The following is a 15376-nucleotide window of genomic DNA, read 5'->3' as shown; positions in this document are numbered from 1 at the left end:
TATGGCAAATGTATTATGTAAATGTATGTATTTGTATATATACATATATGTGAATATATATATACACATACATCTATCTACACACCTATGCAGATACAAAAAAAAATCTGTATTTATAAAGGATTCTATGATATATTAGTAAATGGAAAAACACAAACTAGATCTCATGATCTCATTAAAAAAAAACTTTTATATTAATGATACCAAAAAAGAAAAAAAGAAAAAAGAATCCTCAAATTCAAATCCTAGCTCTCATACTTACAATCTGTCAATATAACTGGAGCCTCAGCTTCTTAGTGAAACAAAGATAATGACAGCAATAGTATCATAACTGTTGTAATGATGGAATGAGGTAATAGCTAAAATATCCTTAGCTTGATGGCTGTTAAGTTGCAGAAACTCGGGAATGTTATTATTATTCATATTAAGCCAACTACTCCATTCTGTCAACCTCTTAAAACTTACTGAGAGTACAAAATAAATAAATAAATAAATAAATAATAATAAAAATCTTTGTGTTTACATATATATATAATAATGTGGTAAATAAACTGAGCACTATATTAAACAGTTCTTTTGTTTTGCTCATATAGTACTCACAGCTCAACTGAACACATACACAAACACACACATATTTATAATTTTACCAGAGAAGGATAAATACCTTCTAATTATGTCTGGAAAATGGTATTATTGTCAGAGTGGGGAGGTAGATGAGAAGGGTGTGTAAGAGAGGACTTTCCCTTTTTACCATATATTGTTCTATGCCACTTTAATTTTTATGTTTGCTTATACCATTTTTGAACTTATAAGAAAACAAAACAAAACAAAGATTCTTTTGGAGATTTTAATATATATATATGAGATTAAATATAGGAAAGAACTTTAGAATGTAAAAGCTGAAATATTTTCATCTTTAAAAACCACATCTTTAGATTATGAGCATGTTGTCAGTTTTAAAAATAGAACAGTAAGATTATACTCATCAGCAGTCTGTTACACACATTACTTTATCTAGTGAAATGATGTCAGAAGGCAAGCATGGGTGTGTGACATTCACATTACAGGATCACATCACTAGCACCCTTTCTTCATACCTTAAAAGGAGATTTAATTCAGGAGATGAAGTTCACCCTACACATTTTAGCCCCACTGATCTACTAAATTAACTTAATCCTAACAAGCTTATACTTAATAAAATAAATGCTAGTACAATAAAAACACATATTTAAATGTAAAATCTTCTCAATGTAATATAATACCTTTTATTAAATACTGTTATTTCCCAGGGTTTGGGATAGAAAGGGGTATAAGTAGAAAAAAATTATATTATATATTCCTTGAGTCCAAAAAACTCAATTTAATAAGATAATAATCCACAACAAAGAACAGATAAAATTTAGTAGAGATGTATATAACCTGTTATGAGAACACAGAGAAGGGGACCAACTAACTCCTAACTAACTAACTAGTCTCCTGGCATCACAGTTTTTTAACTTATTTTCTTATTCTACAGAACTGTTTTCAGACATTCTGAGAAATTCTATCTTTTACTCTATAAGGATATGAACTTACAGATTTCACAGGAATACCAGCTCTGTAAATATTAATGTGCTTTCTAAAAAAACAGAATTCAAAGACACATTATATTATGATTAAATTCAGTAAGCATTGGTTTTGTGCTAAGTATTTGGAGAAATTTTATAATAAAGTCCACAGACATTTATTTACAGCAGTGATTCTTAACTATGGGCAAGTCAGGAAATATTTGGCAATGTCTGGAGACATTTTTTGCTTGTCCAAACTGGTGGAGGTGTGTTACCAGCATCTAGCAGTTGCCAGGGATGCTGTTTAACACCCCACACTGAACAACACAGCTTCCTAAAACATGTAGTTATCCAACCTAGTAAGTCAATTAGGCTGAAGTTGAAAAATCCTGCTATAGTCTACCAGTCTGCAACTCAAACTGTTAAGCCAACTCACCCTGTCAGCGAAAAAACTAGAAAAGTGGCAAAAAATACAAAAGAAAACGAAAAACAAATCCCATGTACCTGTTATAGAGTACATATTAAGTGCCAAGCACTAGACTGGGACCTTGTCTCTCAAAGCAGCATGATTACTTATGAGTAAAGAATGCCCAAGATTGCCCTGCTAGTTAGAGCCAGAACTGGGTTGTAAGTACCCATCTGTTTGGTCTAAAGTTCACTCTTTTCCCATTGTGCCACCAGGCAATCAAAAGAGATTTTATCAAGTCAAATGTGCACGTAGTTTATTAATGGGTCATCTCCTCAGATGCTGACTCCCTCATACTGTAGAAGAATTCTAGTAGGTTTGGTCATTTGATTTTTAGAACCATAAACAACTTAAAACAGCAAATAAAAGGGTGCTATAAGCAGGAACCAGGGCTAGAGGGAAATGAAAAATTATAAAGAAAGGACATGACAAAACAAAAACAAGAATACAAAAACCCAAAAGCCTAGGGACTTCCTTACAGAGATAAATAATTTTATACAGTGGTACAATGGGGGAAGGGAAGGAGAGAGGGATAGCAGCAGAGGGAGGAATGAGAAAGTGAGAGAAGGGGAAGGAAATAGGGAAAGGTGAAGAGGGATGAGATAAAGGTGAGAAAAGGGACACTACAGAAAGGGAAGGAAGAGAGTGGAGGGAAGGAGAAAGGGGAGAAGAGTCGAGGAGAGCAAAAGTCAAGGAGCGACCAAATAGAGGGAACAAGTTAGTGAATTACTGTGGGAAAATTTCAGAACGAAGTAAGGAAACGGAGGAAGGAAAAAGGCAGAGAGAACAGCTGACCCTCAAGATAGGCTGGGATTTTGATAGAAATAAATGGAAAACAGAGAAGGGAAAAGGAGGGGTGTACAACAGATTCCTAGACACAAATGTGTAAAACACTCCTACTCCAAGAAGTTCTACGTGTACACTGTCTGTTGTGGCTGGTGGCTACTAGCCACAGGTCACTATGAGCACTGGAAAAGTGTCTTGTTTGAACTGAGATGTGCAGTAAGTATAATATACACACTTGAATGCAAAGACATATTTCATTAATATTTATATTAACTATATTGGGTGATACCTTGGCTAAATATCAATAAGGAAATGGAGGAGGGGAAAAGGCAGAGAGAACTGTCAATAATACTATATTGAAAATATATTGTTAAAAAGAATTTCACATTTCCCCTTTTACAGTGTGGCTGCTAGAAAATTTTAAATTACACATGTGGCTAATACTGTATTTCTATTGGACAATGCTGCTCTCGATTTTTAAGACTGCTTTAGGACCACAGTGGTGCCAGAAGGAAATAACAGAAATCACTGCAGTCTTGCATCCATCCCCAACTCCTGGAATCTTAGTTGGCCAAAGATGTGTAACTGCACATAGGTGTCAATCTGATTATGACAGGAACTATGAGTTCAAATAGGATATAAACCTCTATTAAATTGTTTTTAACAGTTCAATCTAGGCAGGTGATAAGACTTAATAGAGGTGAGTGAAAAATGGTGAGATAAAAATAGAAAATTTAATAAAAGGGAGTGAAAGCAAGAGATGCAATTTAAAACCCTGGAACAACTTTTGGTCTTAAAAACTTCATATTATCTGACTAGCACACTGAAGAAAAATATTTGAAGATTTTCATTCCATTCATAAAAATGAAAGTATACCTAGGGATATTTTTGAAAACACCTTCTCAAGCACCTATTCAATGTTATTTTTAAAATGCCACTTTCTCATCCCTCATATAAAATAATTTTCCCATCCATTATATAAAATGCCAAAATATTTTAAAACTTCACTAAGGAAAACTACGTATATAATTGCTTCTCTAACTACAGGAAAAAAAAACACTAAGCTATTTTATATTATTGTACACCACCACAATGAAAAAACAGTTTTGTTTCATAATGACTATATTCTCATACCCTTTCATTTCTAGAAAATCAAATCGAATCCAACCCACAGTCTAATACTAGAGTAAAGAATTAAACATTTTGGAAGGATTAAAACAATGCTGCTCAAACTTTAATGTGCACACAAATTCACCTGAGAGTTTTATTAAAATGCAGATTCTGATTCATTATGTCTGGTGTGTGGCCAAAACAGTACATTTTAAATAAGTTCCCAGGTGACACCCATGCCACTGGTCTGTGGATCACACTTTGAGTAAGAAGGGGTTAAAACAATCATTCCTACATTTAAAATATAGCAGGACAATTTTTATTTCATAAACTAAAAAGGGGGAAAAAAATTTGTCCCCGCAAGGGGCCATTGTGTTTTCTATTTACAGCATTACCTCAAATAATTGGCATTTTGATGTTTCCAAGATTGGCTATCCAGCATTACTAGGCTTAAAAACATATCAATCCAGCTATTAAACTTGGGAATTGCTGACCACTAATAGAGATCAAGTCAAAGTTTATTTGGGACAAGGGTCCCTATTTTTATCTTTGGCTCTAATTGAGATCAAGATAATGGAAACAAGAGTATTAGGGAAAAGAGAGAGGAAGTTCTAGTATTTCTTTTGGAATTATGGTTATTCTTTTGAAATGCAACACACATATGTACTTTTCTATTTACATTTTTATATCATTACATAAAAATGAGTATAAAAATGTTAAAACAGCTACATCACTATGTAATAGTATACACTGGCTTATAAATTTCTCAGTCATTTTTTAAATTCTTTTCTGAAACTACCAAATTTTCTACAACAAACAAATACTTTTATTATTCAAATACTTAAAATTTAAAAACACATAACAAAATCCCTAACAGCAGCAGAAGCACTAATATTGAGTGAATATTCAAGAATTTGTTAATGGTAATTAAGAAGTGTCTAATGAGTATAATAAAAAACAAAGAATTTTAGAAGATAGATAAAAAACTTCAATTTTTACTTAAATAGAGATTCAAGTTACTTACCTTAGTAAAGTTATTCAGATGGCCTAGCTTTCTCATATTTGATACACCTTGCAATTTGGCCACATTTTGTAGAATCTCCCTTAAGTTATCAGAAGGTTCTAGGAGAAAAGACAATTTAACATAATTATAAAAGAGTATTTTTCTTAACCAAATACATGCAGTATTAAAACTTCCAACTCTAGCTTTTGGTTTAAAGTCTTACTCTCTATCTCAAATACATCCTATTAGGGGACTTCAAAGTCTATGATGATGACTCATTAAATGACCTTTACATCTCTATCCATGCCTATAGTCCAATTCTGTGTTGTTATCAACTGGAATTATTCAACCCCACTAACTTAATTTCAACATCCCAACTTTCACTTTTGGCTATAATGTAGCAACAGACACCAAAATATTTTCTATTTGAATCAACCAAAAAACTGGACAAATATTTTAAACTATAATTTTCAAGACAATGGACATCAGGAAGTAAAGAACAATGATCTCTGGGAGATGAGAAACAAACAAGTGTGCCCTACAACTGCTCCAGCTTAATGTCTTAAGAGTTTCTAGGCCTTGGTGCTGAGAGGAGAAATCTCTTAAGAGACAGAGAACAAGGAGACTAAGAAGTATTAGAGAAGAGGGAAGTGCACAGAGAACTTCAGAGATCTGCAAAGGGACCCTGCAGGTAATCAATAACATAGCAATAACTGGTGTATGTGTGTAAGGAAATTACTCAAAAACATAAAGGGAAAAGTACCCTACATTCACACAGGATAGGGGGCAGTGTTTGTTCCTAAGGGCCAGACTGAAAAGCTTTAACAGTAAAGGGAACATTTGTTAAAGAGTACTGTTTCATCAGTAGTAGGGAACAATCAGTCATAGACTAAGCACTTCTTTGATCCCACCTAACAAATCTTCAAATTAAGACTTAATTGAACTGCTTCTTAGTAACTAAACTGTCACAGACCAAAGCTCAAGAAGATTTAAAAGAATATAAAATATATGAAGTATCTAATGGGGCAAAATTTACAATGATTAGCATCCAGTCGAAAATTATCAGATATGCAAAGAAGTAACATGACCCACAAAGGAGCAAAAAAATTAGTCAACTGAAAATGATCTAGAATGGACAAAGATGTTAGAATTAGCACAAAAAGACATTAAGACATTTTCAGAACTGTAGTCTCTTATGTTTAAAAACATAGGGGCATGAAAGTGTGAAAAACCCTCAAACTTAATTTCTGGAGACAAGAACTACCATGTCTCAGATGCAAATATGCTGGATGGGAATAGCTTCATAACTTTTATAGAAGGAAAAAATTGTGAACTTGAAGACAAAGCAATAGAAACTATCAAAAATGTAATACAGAAGAAAAAATAAATAAATGGAAAGAGCATAAGTGAGCTATGGGAATTCAAGCAGCTTAACTCAATTACAGTGTGTACTTGAACTGGAGTTCTTGAAGGAAAGAAATGAAAGAGAAAATGTGAAGAAATAACGGATGAAAACTTCCCAAATTTGATTAAGAGAGGAGCAAAGAACAGGATGACAGCAGATCTTGTGGGAAACAAGGCAATGACAAGACAATGGAGCAACATTCTAAAAATACTGAAAGAATAAAATGCTTTAAAAATGTAAAAACCATTCTTAGATAACTTGCTTTACAAAAACAGGCCACAGCCAGATATACCCACATACAACATCTGGAATAGTATGTCAATTTCCTCAGGTTGCTACAAGTTATTTTTCTATTAATTTATTCAGCATTCCATTTGTTTGAAACAAAACAAAAGCCCAATCTAAAGAGCAAAAAAAAAGTATATTGCTGATTTTTAGGCTTAAGAGCCATTATGACTTCGTTTATCTGGTAACACAAAACCATGTGCTTTGAATTACAGCTGAAACTTGAATAATGTAGTGGTTAGGTGCAACTACTGTCCTCTTTCTCACTGGGCAGTCAAAAATCCAAGTATAATCTTTGCTCCCCCAAAGCTTAACTAGTAATAGCCTACTACTGATTTTATGGTAGTAAATGACAAAATAGACTAGTACCTATATACATTTTGTGCACTCGTGACATATCTTTCTCTTAATTTTTTCAGTATTTCTAGGCTATGCAGTTCATCTGAGAGTTTTTCCAAACTGCTGCAAATCTCCAAAAAATGTTTTTAATACATTTATTTTTTTTAATCTGCATGTGACCCATACAGTCAAACCCATGTTGCATTTGCATTGCCCTATTTTACATTTACCTTGCATTTGCCTACCTTCCTTTATTCTGTCATGTTGGGTGTTAGCCATGACAACCACAAATTGATTAGTGTCAAATCACTAGGCACATTATATATCCCAACTATTTCCAATCACTTTGAAATTGCTACATACTGAGATCATTCATCTGATTTTAGAGCATTACCTACAAATTTTGGATTTCTTTTTAACTCCAATGAAATTCAATCTAATTTTAAGTGCTTTAGGTACATCTTTATAATTAATGACTCCTCAAAAGTGAAATGAAAATAGCTAATCATTGGGTAGGATCATATCTCATTAAAGAATTGCAAGGAACCATGCATAGGTAGGTCACTATTAGTCTGTTAGTATTCAATAATATCTTATTTATAAATGGTATGTTTGGAGAAACTGAAGAAGAAAAATTATAAATAAGCCAATGGTGTTAAAATGATTTAACTATATTTGAAAACTATAAAAATTCTGTAATAATCTTCATGGTAATTTAGAACCTACTAGTTTGCAAAGTCAGAGTTAAGGATCATTAAAGCCAGTGTGAAATCACTTAATGGAAACATATAATGTAACCATTTTATGTCAATTTAGAATTAGGTTGGCAGGCACCAATCAAGAAGCTTTACTAAAGTGATAGCACAGTTACTACTATGTATTGATCAGATAGGACTGATATGATAGTTAAGATAATCAGCCTGAAGAGATACATTCTTTACATAGGCTTGCAGATTTCTAATTACTGCCTTTTTTCTAGGTACCAACTGCAGACATTGAGAAATCACAATCTTGTTACAAAACTAAGATCTCTTATCTAAGTTACTCATTCAACAATTATTAATTAGACACCAACTATGGTCAGATACTGTTTTAAGTACTGGGAATATATAAATGAGCAAGACCTTCTTTAATGGATATTACATATAAGTGGAAGAACTAACAACAAAAAAAAAACCCATGCACACAATCTGACAAATGATAGTGAGAAGCCAATATTGGGTCTAATGAACCATGACGTAAAATGAACCTAACACACTATAATGCAGGTGTTATCACTGTCAATCCAAATCAAAATGAAACAGGCTTTTTCCTTCCTTCTGTTCATCCCTTTCTCTTTTATATAATTAATTTCCAGGAACCCCCAACAATGGAAGAATTTCAAAGTTTCTTCAAGATATATTTGCTGAAAGACAGAACATGTTTCCTCTCAGAAACTATGTTATTTCCCAGACCAATTCAAAATTGTATTAGGGCCATTTTAGATGTGAAATACTATGGAATGTTTATGTGCAACCATGTTCCTGTGGAGAACTCTAACTTGAAACACCACGTTAAAGTCCCCCTGGTAATGAAATGAGAAATCCCTGATTTCTTCTTTACCTACTAGAACAGGAGTTTGCAAACTTTCTGAAAAGGTACAGACAGTAGTTAGACTTTGCAGGCCATAAGGTCTCTGTTGCAACTACTCAACTCTGCTGTTACACTAAGAAATCAACTGTAGAAAGAAAAGAAAGTGGCTCTGTTTCAATAAAATGGGCTTGGCTCAAGACCTAGTTTGCCAACTTTTAGGTTAGATAGTCTGAACGTAATGGAGGAAGAGTAGTGAGCAAGCTGATCTCAATGCAGTTTTTATTGGGGTTAGGAGGGGAGGAAGCAGAAAATGTGAAAGGTTTTACCTCTTTTTATTTCTTCCTAATCTCACTTAATGTTTCCAATTTAGCTTCTCCAAAACTGTCTACTGACAATAGTTGTGTGTGAGAAGTATGATGCACAAATGAGATAATCTACTAGGATAGTCTCAGAATCCTTGAAGTTTAAGAAGTTCACAGTTGCACAAGGGAAAAAGAAAAAAATTGTGGCTAGCCAACCATTCAAATGTAAGGAAGCAAAAGACAAAAGAACTACTAGAATTACAGTGGCTCTTTTCCTCTTATCATGTAACTTGTAAGTCCTCTAAGTGTTCCTGATGAATCTCTCTGGAGATAATGATATAACTGTAGTCAACTCTAAATATCCGGCAATTTAGTATTATATAAATACATACACATATACATAAAGATGCATACGTGCACACAGAAATCCAAAACTACAGTGAATAGCCTTCTACCTAGAAAACTAGACACATACACACACATACACACACACACACACACACACACACACACACACACATTCCCTCTCCACTTAATTCTCCATGTACATACGTGCATGTGTGTGCACATACACACGTGTAAGTATACAGGTGATACTCAAATATCGTGAGGGTTGGGAGCATCAACAACCCCCCCAAAAATCCACGTATAGTTTTGACTCCCCCAAAACTTAACTACTAATGGCTTACTGACGATTTTATGGTAGGCAAATGATAAAACAGACTATTATCTACATATTTTATGCAGTCATGACATATCTTCTTCTTAATTTTTTCAGTATTTCTATCTACCAACTCCTGTGCTAGTCAAAACTTAGACTAGAAAGTGTTTCATCTGCAAGTTTTTTCAAATTGTCATATCTTCAAAAAATTTTCCAATATATTTATTGGAAAAAAATCCACATATAAGTGGACCTGCAGTTAAAACCTGCATTGTTCAAGGGTCAACTGTATATGTGTGAGTAAACATGCATTTATTTTAATATATTTTCAATATACTATTTTGTAACATGCTGCACTAAACTGTATTAATATCTCTACCTATCAATAAATATACAATATACAGTTGATTTTTAAATAAATTTAGGTTCAAGAATATTTTTCCTTACACTGATGCACTCGAGCAATTGTAGCAAATAATAACCTTCTTTTAATCATTAGTATGTAATATTTTAAATATAAATACTGTTGTAGAGGCAGGCAAAGAAAACCTATTAATTATTACTGCAAGTCAATCAGTTCAATTACAATCTTCTTAAATGTTAGGTTCATCGTATTGAACACTGAACATTTTCATAGGGCTGTTTTAGAAGAATGATGGACATGAAGCACTTCTTGAAAGGTCATTTTGATAGAGGCAAGGACTACTTGGACAGCAATATAGCTCTAGGGTTCTTTCAACCTGGCTTGCCTTTGTCTCTCTACCCAGCTTGGGAGAAATCTTTCGCATTCTTTGTAAGTCTGGCTCAGTTGTGTAAAGGTTTTGCCCTAACCTAAAGCTCCCTTCTTTATGTTCCCAGGACACATTCTCCATAACATTCACAGCATTTGATATATCTGATCTGCCTGAGGTCCAACTTACATCTATCATGTCAGTGTAATTATAAATACCACCTCCTTTCACTCCCCAAAGTATCCCAGGTTTTCTTATAAATGACATGATCATCATAAGTATAGATAAACTTAAACTAGTGTTTGTAAGATTTTCTTAAAACTAGATCTGTCCTCTATCTCCATTTCCCAGAGAGCAGAAGAGAATACTTTTGTTGGGTTCTTGTTAGTGTCCTACTCACAACAATGATGGCAGGCAAAGGTGAGGCGACTTTTGCTGATCTATAAAATCTTAAGATATTTTACATTTAATATTTTCTGGAACGCTGGGAGACATTTTGAGAAATACGAATGACAAAACGTTTGTGCATTTCAAGTTCAAGGCAGCAAAACAACACACTGAGATATAAGCAAGGATTTCTCAAGAGATTATGTAGCTTGACTTTAGGAATACCTATACCTGAATGATAAAATGAGAGATTAGTGGAATGTTTGGGCTTGTAACACTGATTATGAGACAACTGTGGTAGAGAATTGTAACCAAATTCACAAAGGACTTTTACTTTGTACACAAGTACAAGGCACACAAGGGTATATACAAAGAATACACCAAGGCCATTTACCAAGGCCACAGAAGTGGCTGTCATTCCAAGAAATCTTTGCCATGAAATTTAATATTACTTTTCTGCAGAAGACCAATGTGAAAAATAGTCTGCAACTAGAACATTTTCTAAGATAGTAAAAATATAATTATCATATAAAGATTACAATTACCTGATGCGATAAATGTTCTATGTCTTGATCTATTATATTTACAAAGATAATTTGTAAAATAATTAGATTTCTACAGTTCTCTAATTAGGAATCTCTTATTGTAAGATAAAAATTGTCCCTGAAACAACTATGTTAATGAATACTGTAAAAGAATAGAACAGCTGTGCTTAAAGACTGAGACAATTAATTGCGATATACGCCCAGTTTATTAGAATTACTTAGAAGTTACTTGTACATTTTGCTTGTACGATTACTTTCATGTTTGTTTTTCTATATGAAACATGACTATAATTCAAGATCACCTGTCTGACAGGTGGCCTCTATGAATGTAATATAAGGGCTTCCCTTTTAGAAGCTAATAAAGGAGCAAAGGTTACAATTACACTTTGGCTGCACGACACTCAATTTAGTGGGAGTTAGACATCTGAAAAATGTGTTATTGCAATGTTATTTTATAATCTTTCCACTTGTATTCTTGATTCTATCTATATCTTATTATCTCATTTCATTCTATCACTAGTTATTTGCTATTTCTCACTGATCCCAGTCTCTTTCACTAGCTTTTTTACCTGTCTCTAAAAGAACGTTCTTCTGCCCATGGTTTCCCATTTTTAAAGTGATTATTACTTCTTTTACCAAATCTCTCTGACATTCAGATTAATTCTTACCTCATCTCCAAAACTATACATCAATCAGCTGTCTACACCACCCTTCCCCTATATTTGTAAACACACACACACACACACACACACACACACACACACACACACACACACAGAGTAATTCTACACCAAGTTGTATAGCCTAGAGAATCTAAAGGACCGTACAACTTGTAGCAAGGTTCACATGCAACACTACAACACTATATACAAAATCATGTTTATAATACCAAGAAACTGCAAACAACCCAAATGTCCATGAGCAAAAGAATAAATATTATTTATTTCATACCCACTTGCCCTCTGGATTTTCATCTAAGCACTTGCCAGACACGGTGCTAGGAACAAATTTTATAATTTAATACTTATAATAACCTCGCAAGATGCACATTACATCCCCTCCCATAAATAAGAAAACTTAGGATCAGAAAATTAAATAGCATGTCATATATTTCTCTCCACAATTACAGAGCAAGTGTTTCTTTCCCCAAGCAAATTATGAAGCAAGAATTTAAATCTAGATATTCCCTACTATAAACTCAGTTTTCATTTCACAGTCAATTATTTTTTAAAGGTAGATCACTAGTCAAAATCTTTCATTATCTGACTCTATAGCATCTTACTATGCTGATAAACAGTGACTACAATGGGGAGGGGAGGACTTGATAATATGGGTGAATGGTGAAACCACACTATTGTTCATGTGAAACCTTCATAAGATTGTATATAAATGATATTTTAATAAAAAAAATTTTTTTCATTATCATTCTCTTATTTATTTTAGACTATTACAATGCCCTGGATGAACCTAACCAATACTTTCTTTGGAAAATTCTAAGTGAAAAACAATACAATTTGATGAACAGTTAAGTCTCCCTTCTCTATATGCTAAGAGTACAAAACATATCTCAATCAACAAACCAATATTTAGATGTTATACAATTATATTTGTTATGGCAAAACAAGTTCTAACTCTAGTGTCACTCAGGAGAAAGTGTCATGATCTCTGGTGACCTATGCCATAGCACACACATTCATTCAACCAGCTGGAAAACTAGATGCTTGAAGAGAAGACACAGCAGAGGCCTAATTCACTTTTTAAAAAAATGAGACACACAAATAACTATTTTAAAAATATGTCAATAAAAGGATTTTCCCCAAAAATTTACCTATAAGCTATTCAGATTATTTATCAGAGCTCATATTAAGAGTAAAAATAAAAAATATTAAGAAAAAGATAACATTAACTTTACCCATTCTTCCCTATTTCTCTATACTTCCAATGAAAGATTCAACTAAATGAAAGCATCTAGCAGAAGCACTAGAAAAGTAAAACAAACAGAATTCTATTTTACAGAGGTTACATTGTAAGTCCCTTTTTAGCCTTCTGATTTGTTGGTCAAGCTTAACTATACATCCAGTCTAAATTGTCTGAATGATATCCAACTAACTGGACTTTAAGAGCAAGGTCTTAAGTATCTTGTAACCTCAACTTTGATACTTCAGACACCTTAGAATACCTTTCCTATGACAGAAAGTCAATAATTAACTGACTGAATGAATGAAATAATACAGTATCCCTGCTCACAACAATTAAGGCATTACTTGGTAAGTCAGAAATAACTAGGGTTAGCCATACATAGCTTACAAGGAAATGACTTATTTTAATACAACCATCATTTCTACAATGTTGTTTTTGGAGCTTTCTCCTCTTGAAGACAATACGTAAATCTCATGTGGTGATTCAAGTTGGATTTAACGTGAAAGGATTAATTTGTTCACTTAGTCATTCAATTAACATTAATTTAGTGACATGTGCCATGGAGAGCTTGCTCCAGGGGCTACAGTCCATTCTCCAAAGAGCAGCCAGAGTGCTTTCTAAGTAATCAGATATCATCACTCCCCTGCTTAAAACATTCTAATGACTTTCTTCTGCAAATATACCACAGATCTCTAAGTTATTACTTGTCTACTTCTTTAGTTTCATATACTCCACTCTCCTTCTCACTCATCAAACACTAGCTATATGGGTTCTCTCCTATCTCTGGGCCTTTGTATTATATGTTCCTTCTACCCAGAAGACTGTACTCCTACATCTTCACTTGGTTCCACTTTCTAGTCCTGTAGCAACCAAATTATCAGCTCCTCAGAGAAGTTTACTCTGACAATCACCCCAATCACAAGTCAACCTTCTTTCACATTCCTGATTTTACATTATTCAGAGCACTTATTAGTACCTAAAATTGTGTTCACATCTTTATTGTCTATGTTGTCCCCACTAGAATATATAATCATCAAGGTTAGAGACTCAATCTTTTTCCAAATGAATCACCAGCAAAAGAACAGTACCCGGCACATAGTAAAAGTCAATAAATACTTGTCACCTATGACTGAGGAAGATGTGCACAAATTATACCAATATTAGAAGAAAGGTAATATATACTATAGAAGGCCAAAAAAAGATGTTTAACCCTGCTGGGAAAATTTAAAATTGAGTTCATGGAAAACTTGCTGCTAGCTACAGTGAAGAGAACAGTTTGGGAAAGGATAACAGTACAACAGGGAGAGTAGTTATGAAAACAATTCAACCATCCAGGAAAAGAAATGAGGACCTAAATAAAAGTATGGTAACAAAAACAGGAAAAAAAAAGATTTTAGAAGTATTTCAGAGATAACATCATTTTCATCTGGTCACAGGAATGAGTATAGAATAAGGACAATGAATAAGGCTAGGATGTCTCCTGGTTGTCTAATTTGGCCCCATTAAAGTACTGCTCTAAACCCAGATGGAAATACAGATTTTTAGAATAGTAAGATAATTAGTAAGTTTGAAACACAGAAAGCTTGATATATGTGACTACATGGTTAAAATGTTGAATGAACAGTGAAAAAATTAGCTGGAGCCCTCAATCTAGAACACTAATTTGACAGTCATTTATTCAATTAATAAATATTTAACTAAGCACATACAACATGCTGGGGCTGTTCTAGGCACTGAGGATACAATGGTAAGCTAAACAAAGTACCTGTGCTCTCAAAACTTACATTTTAGAAAGATAATAAATAATACTGTAATGGCGGTAGTGACAAGGGCTATGGAAGAAAAGACAATACAAAAGAATTGAAAGTGATGGAGATGGGAGCTACTTTATATAGTACGATCAGAGAAGGCTTCACTGACAGTGATATTTAAGCAGAAAGAAATGAAGCAAGAGAACAAGCCTACAAATATTAAGGGAAGAACAATCCCAACAGAATGTAACAGAGGTACAAAGGCCCTGAAAAGACAATATGAGTAGAATGAATAGGAAGGAGACAGCTTTGCCAATTATAGTGACCAAGAGGAAAGAGTGAAGAAATGAGAATGGCTGTAGAAGTAGCCAAGGACTAGACTGTAATGGCAGTCATCACATAGGGTGGTAGTATATTTTCTAGAAAAATTAACTTGTCACACACATTCTAGTATTTAATAAGTGCTGAAAATATAGCAGGTGCTCAATGAATTCTTTCCAAATTAATGAGTGAATAAACCAATGAAGTAATAAAGTCCCACTATATTTGAGCCCAATTCTTATTTG

The 15376-nt window shown here is 33.6% G+C and overlaps 1 protein-coding gene across 9 annotated transcripts in view; it reads right to left on the bottom strand.

Moving 5' to 3' along the window:
- RICTOR (RPTOR independent companion of MTOR complex 2) overlaps positions 1 to 15376 on the bottom strand; it is a 118212-nt gene that overhangs the window by 83846 nt on the left and 18990 nt on the right. For all 9 annotated transcript variants that reach the window (XM_037002431.2, XM_037002424.2, XM_037002414.2 and 6 more), the window contains one exon: positions 4934 to 5031. In XM_037002431.2, the coding sequence (XP_036858326.2) occupies positions 4934 to 5031 (98 nt within the window). The remainder of the gene's footprint in view (positions 1 to 4933; positions 5032 to 15376) is intronic.

This window comes from Manis javanica, chromosome 1, assembly GCF_040802235.1.
Source record: "Manis javanica isolate MJ-LG chromosome 1, MJ_LKY, whole genome shotgun sequence".
In the NCBI taxonomy this organism is placed as follows: Eukaryota; Metazoa; Chordata; class Mammalia; order Pholidota; family Manidae; genus Manis; species Manis javanica.
This window is presented reverse-complemented; position numbering and strand designations above follow the sequence as displayed.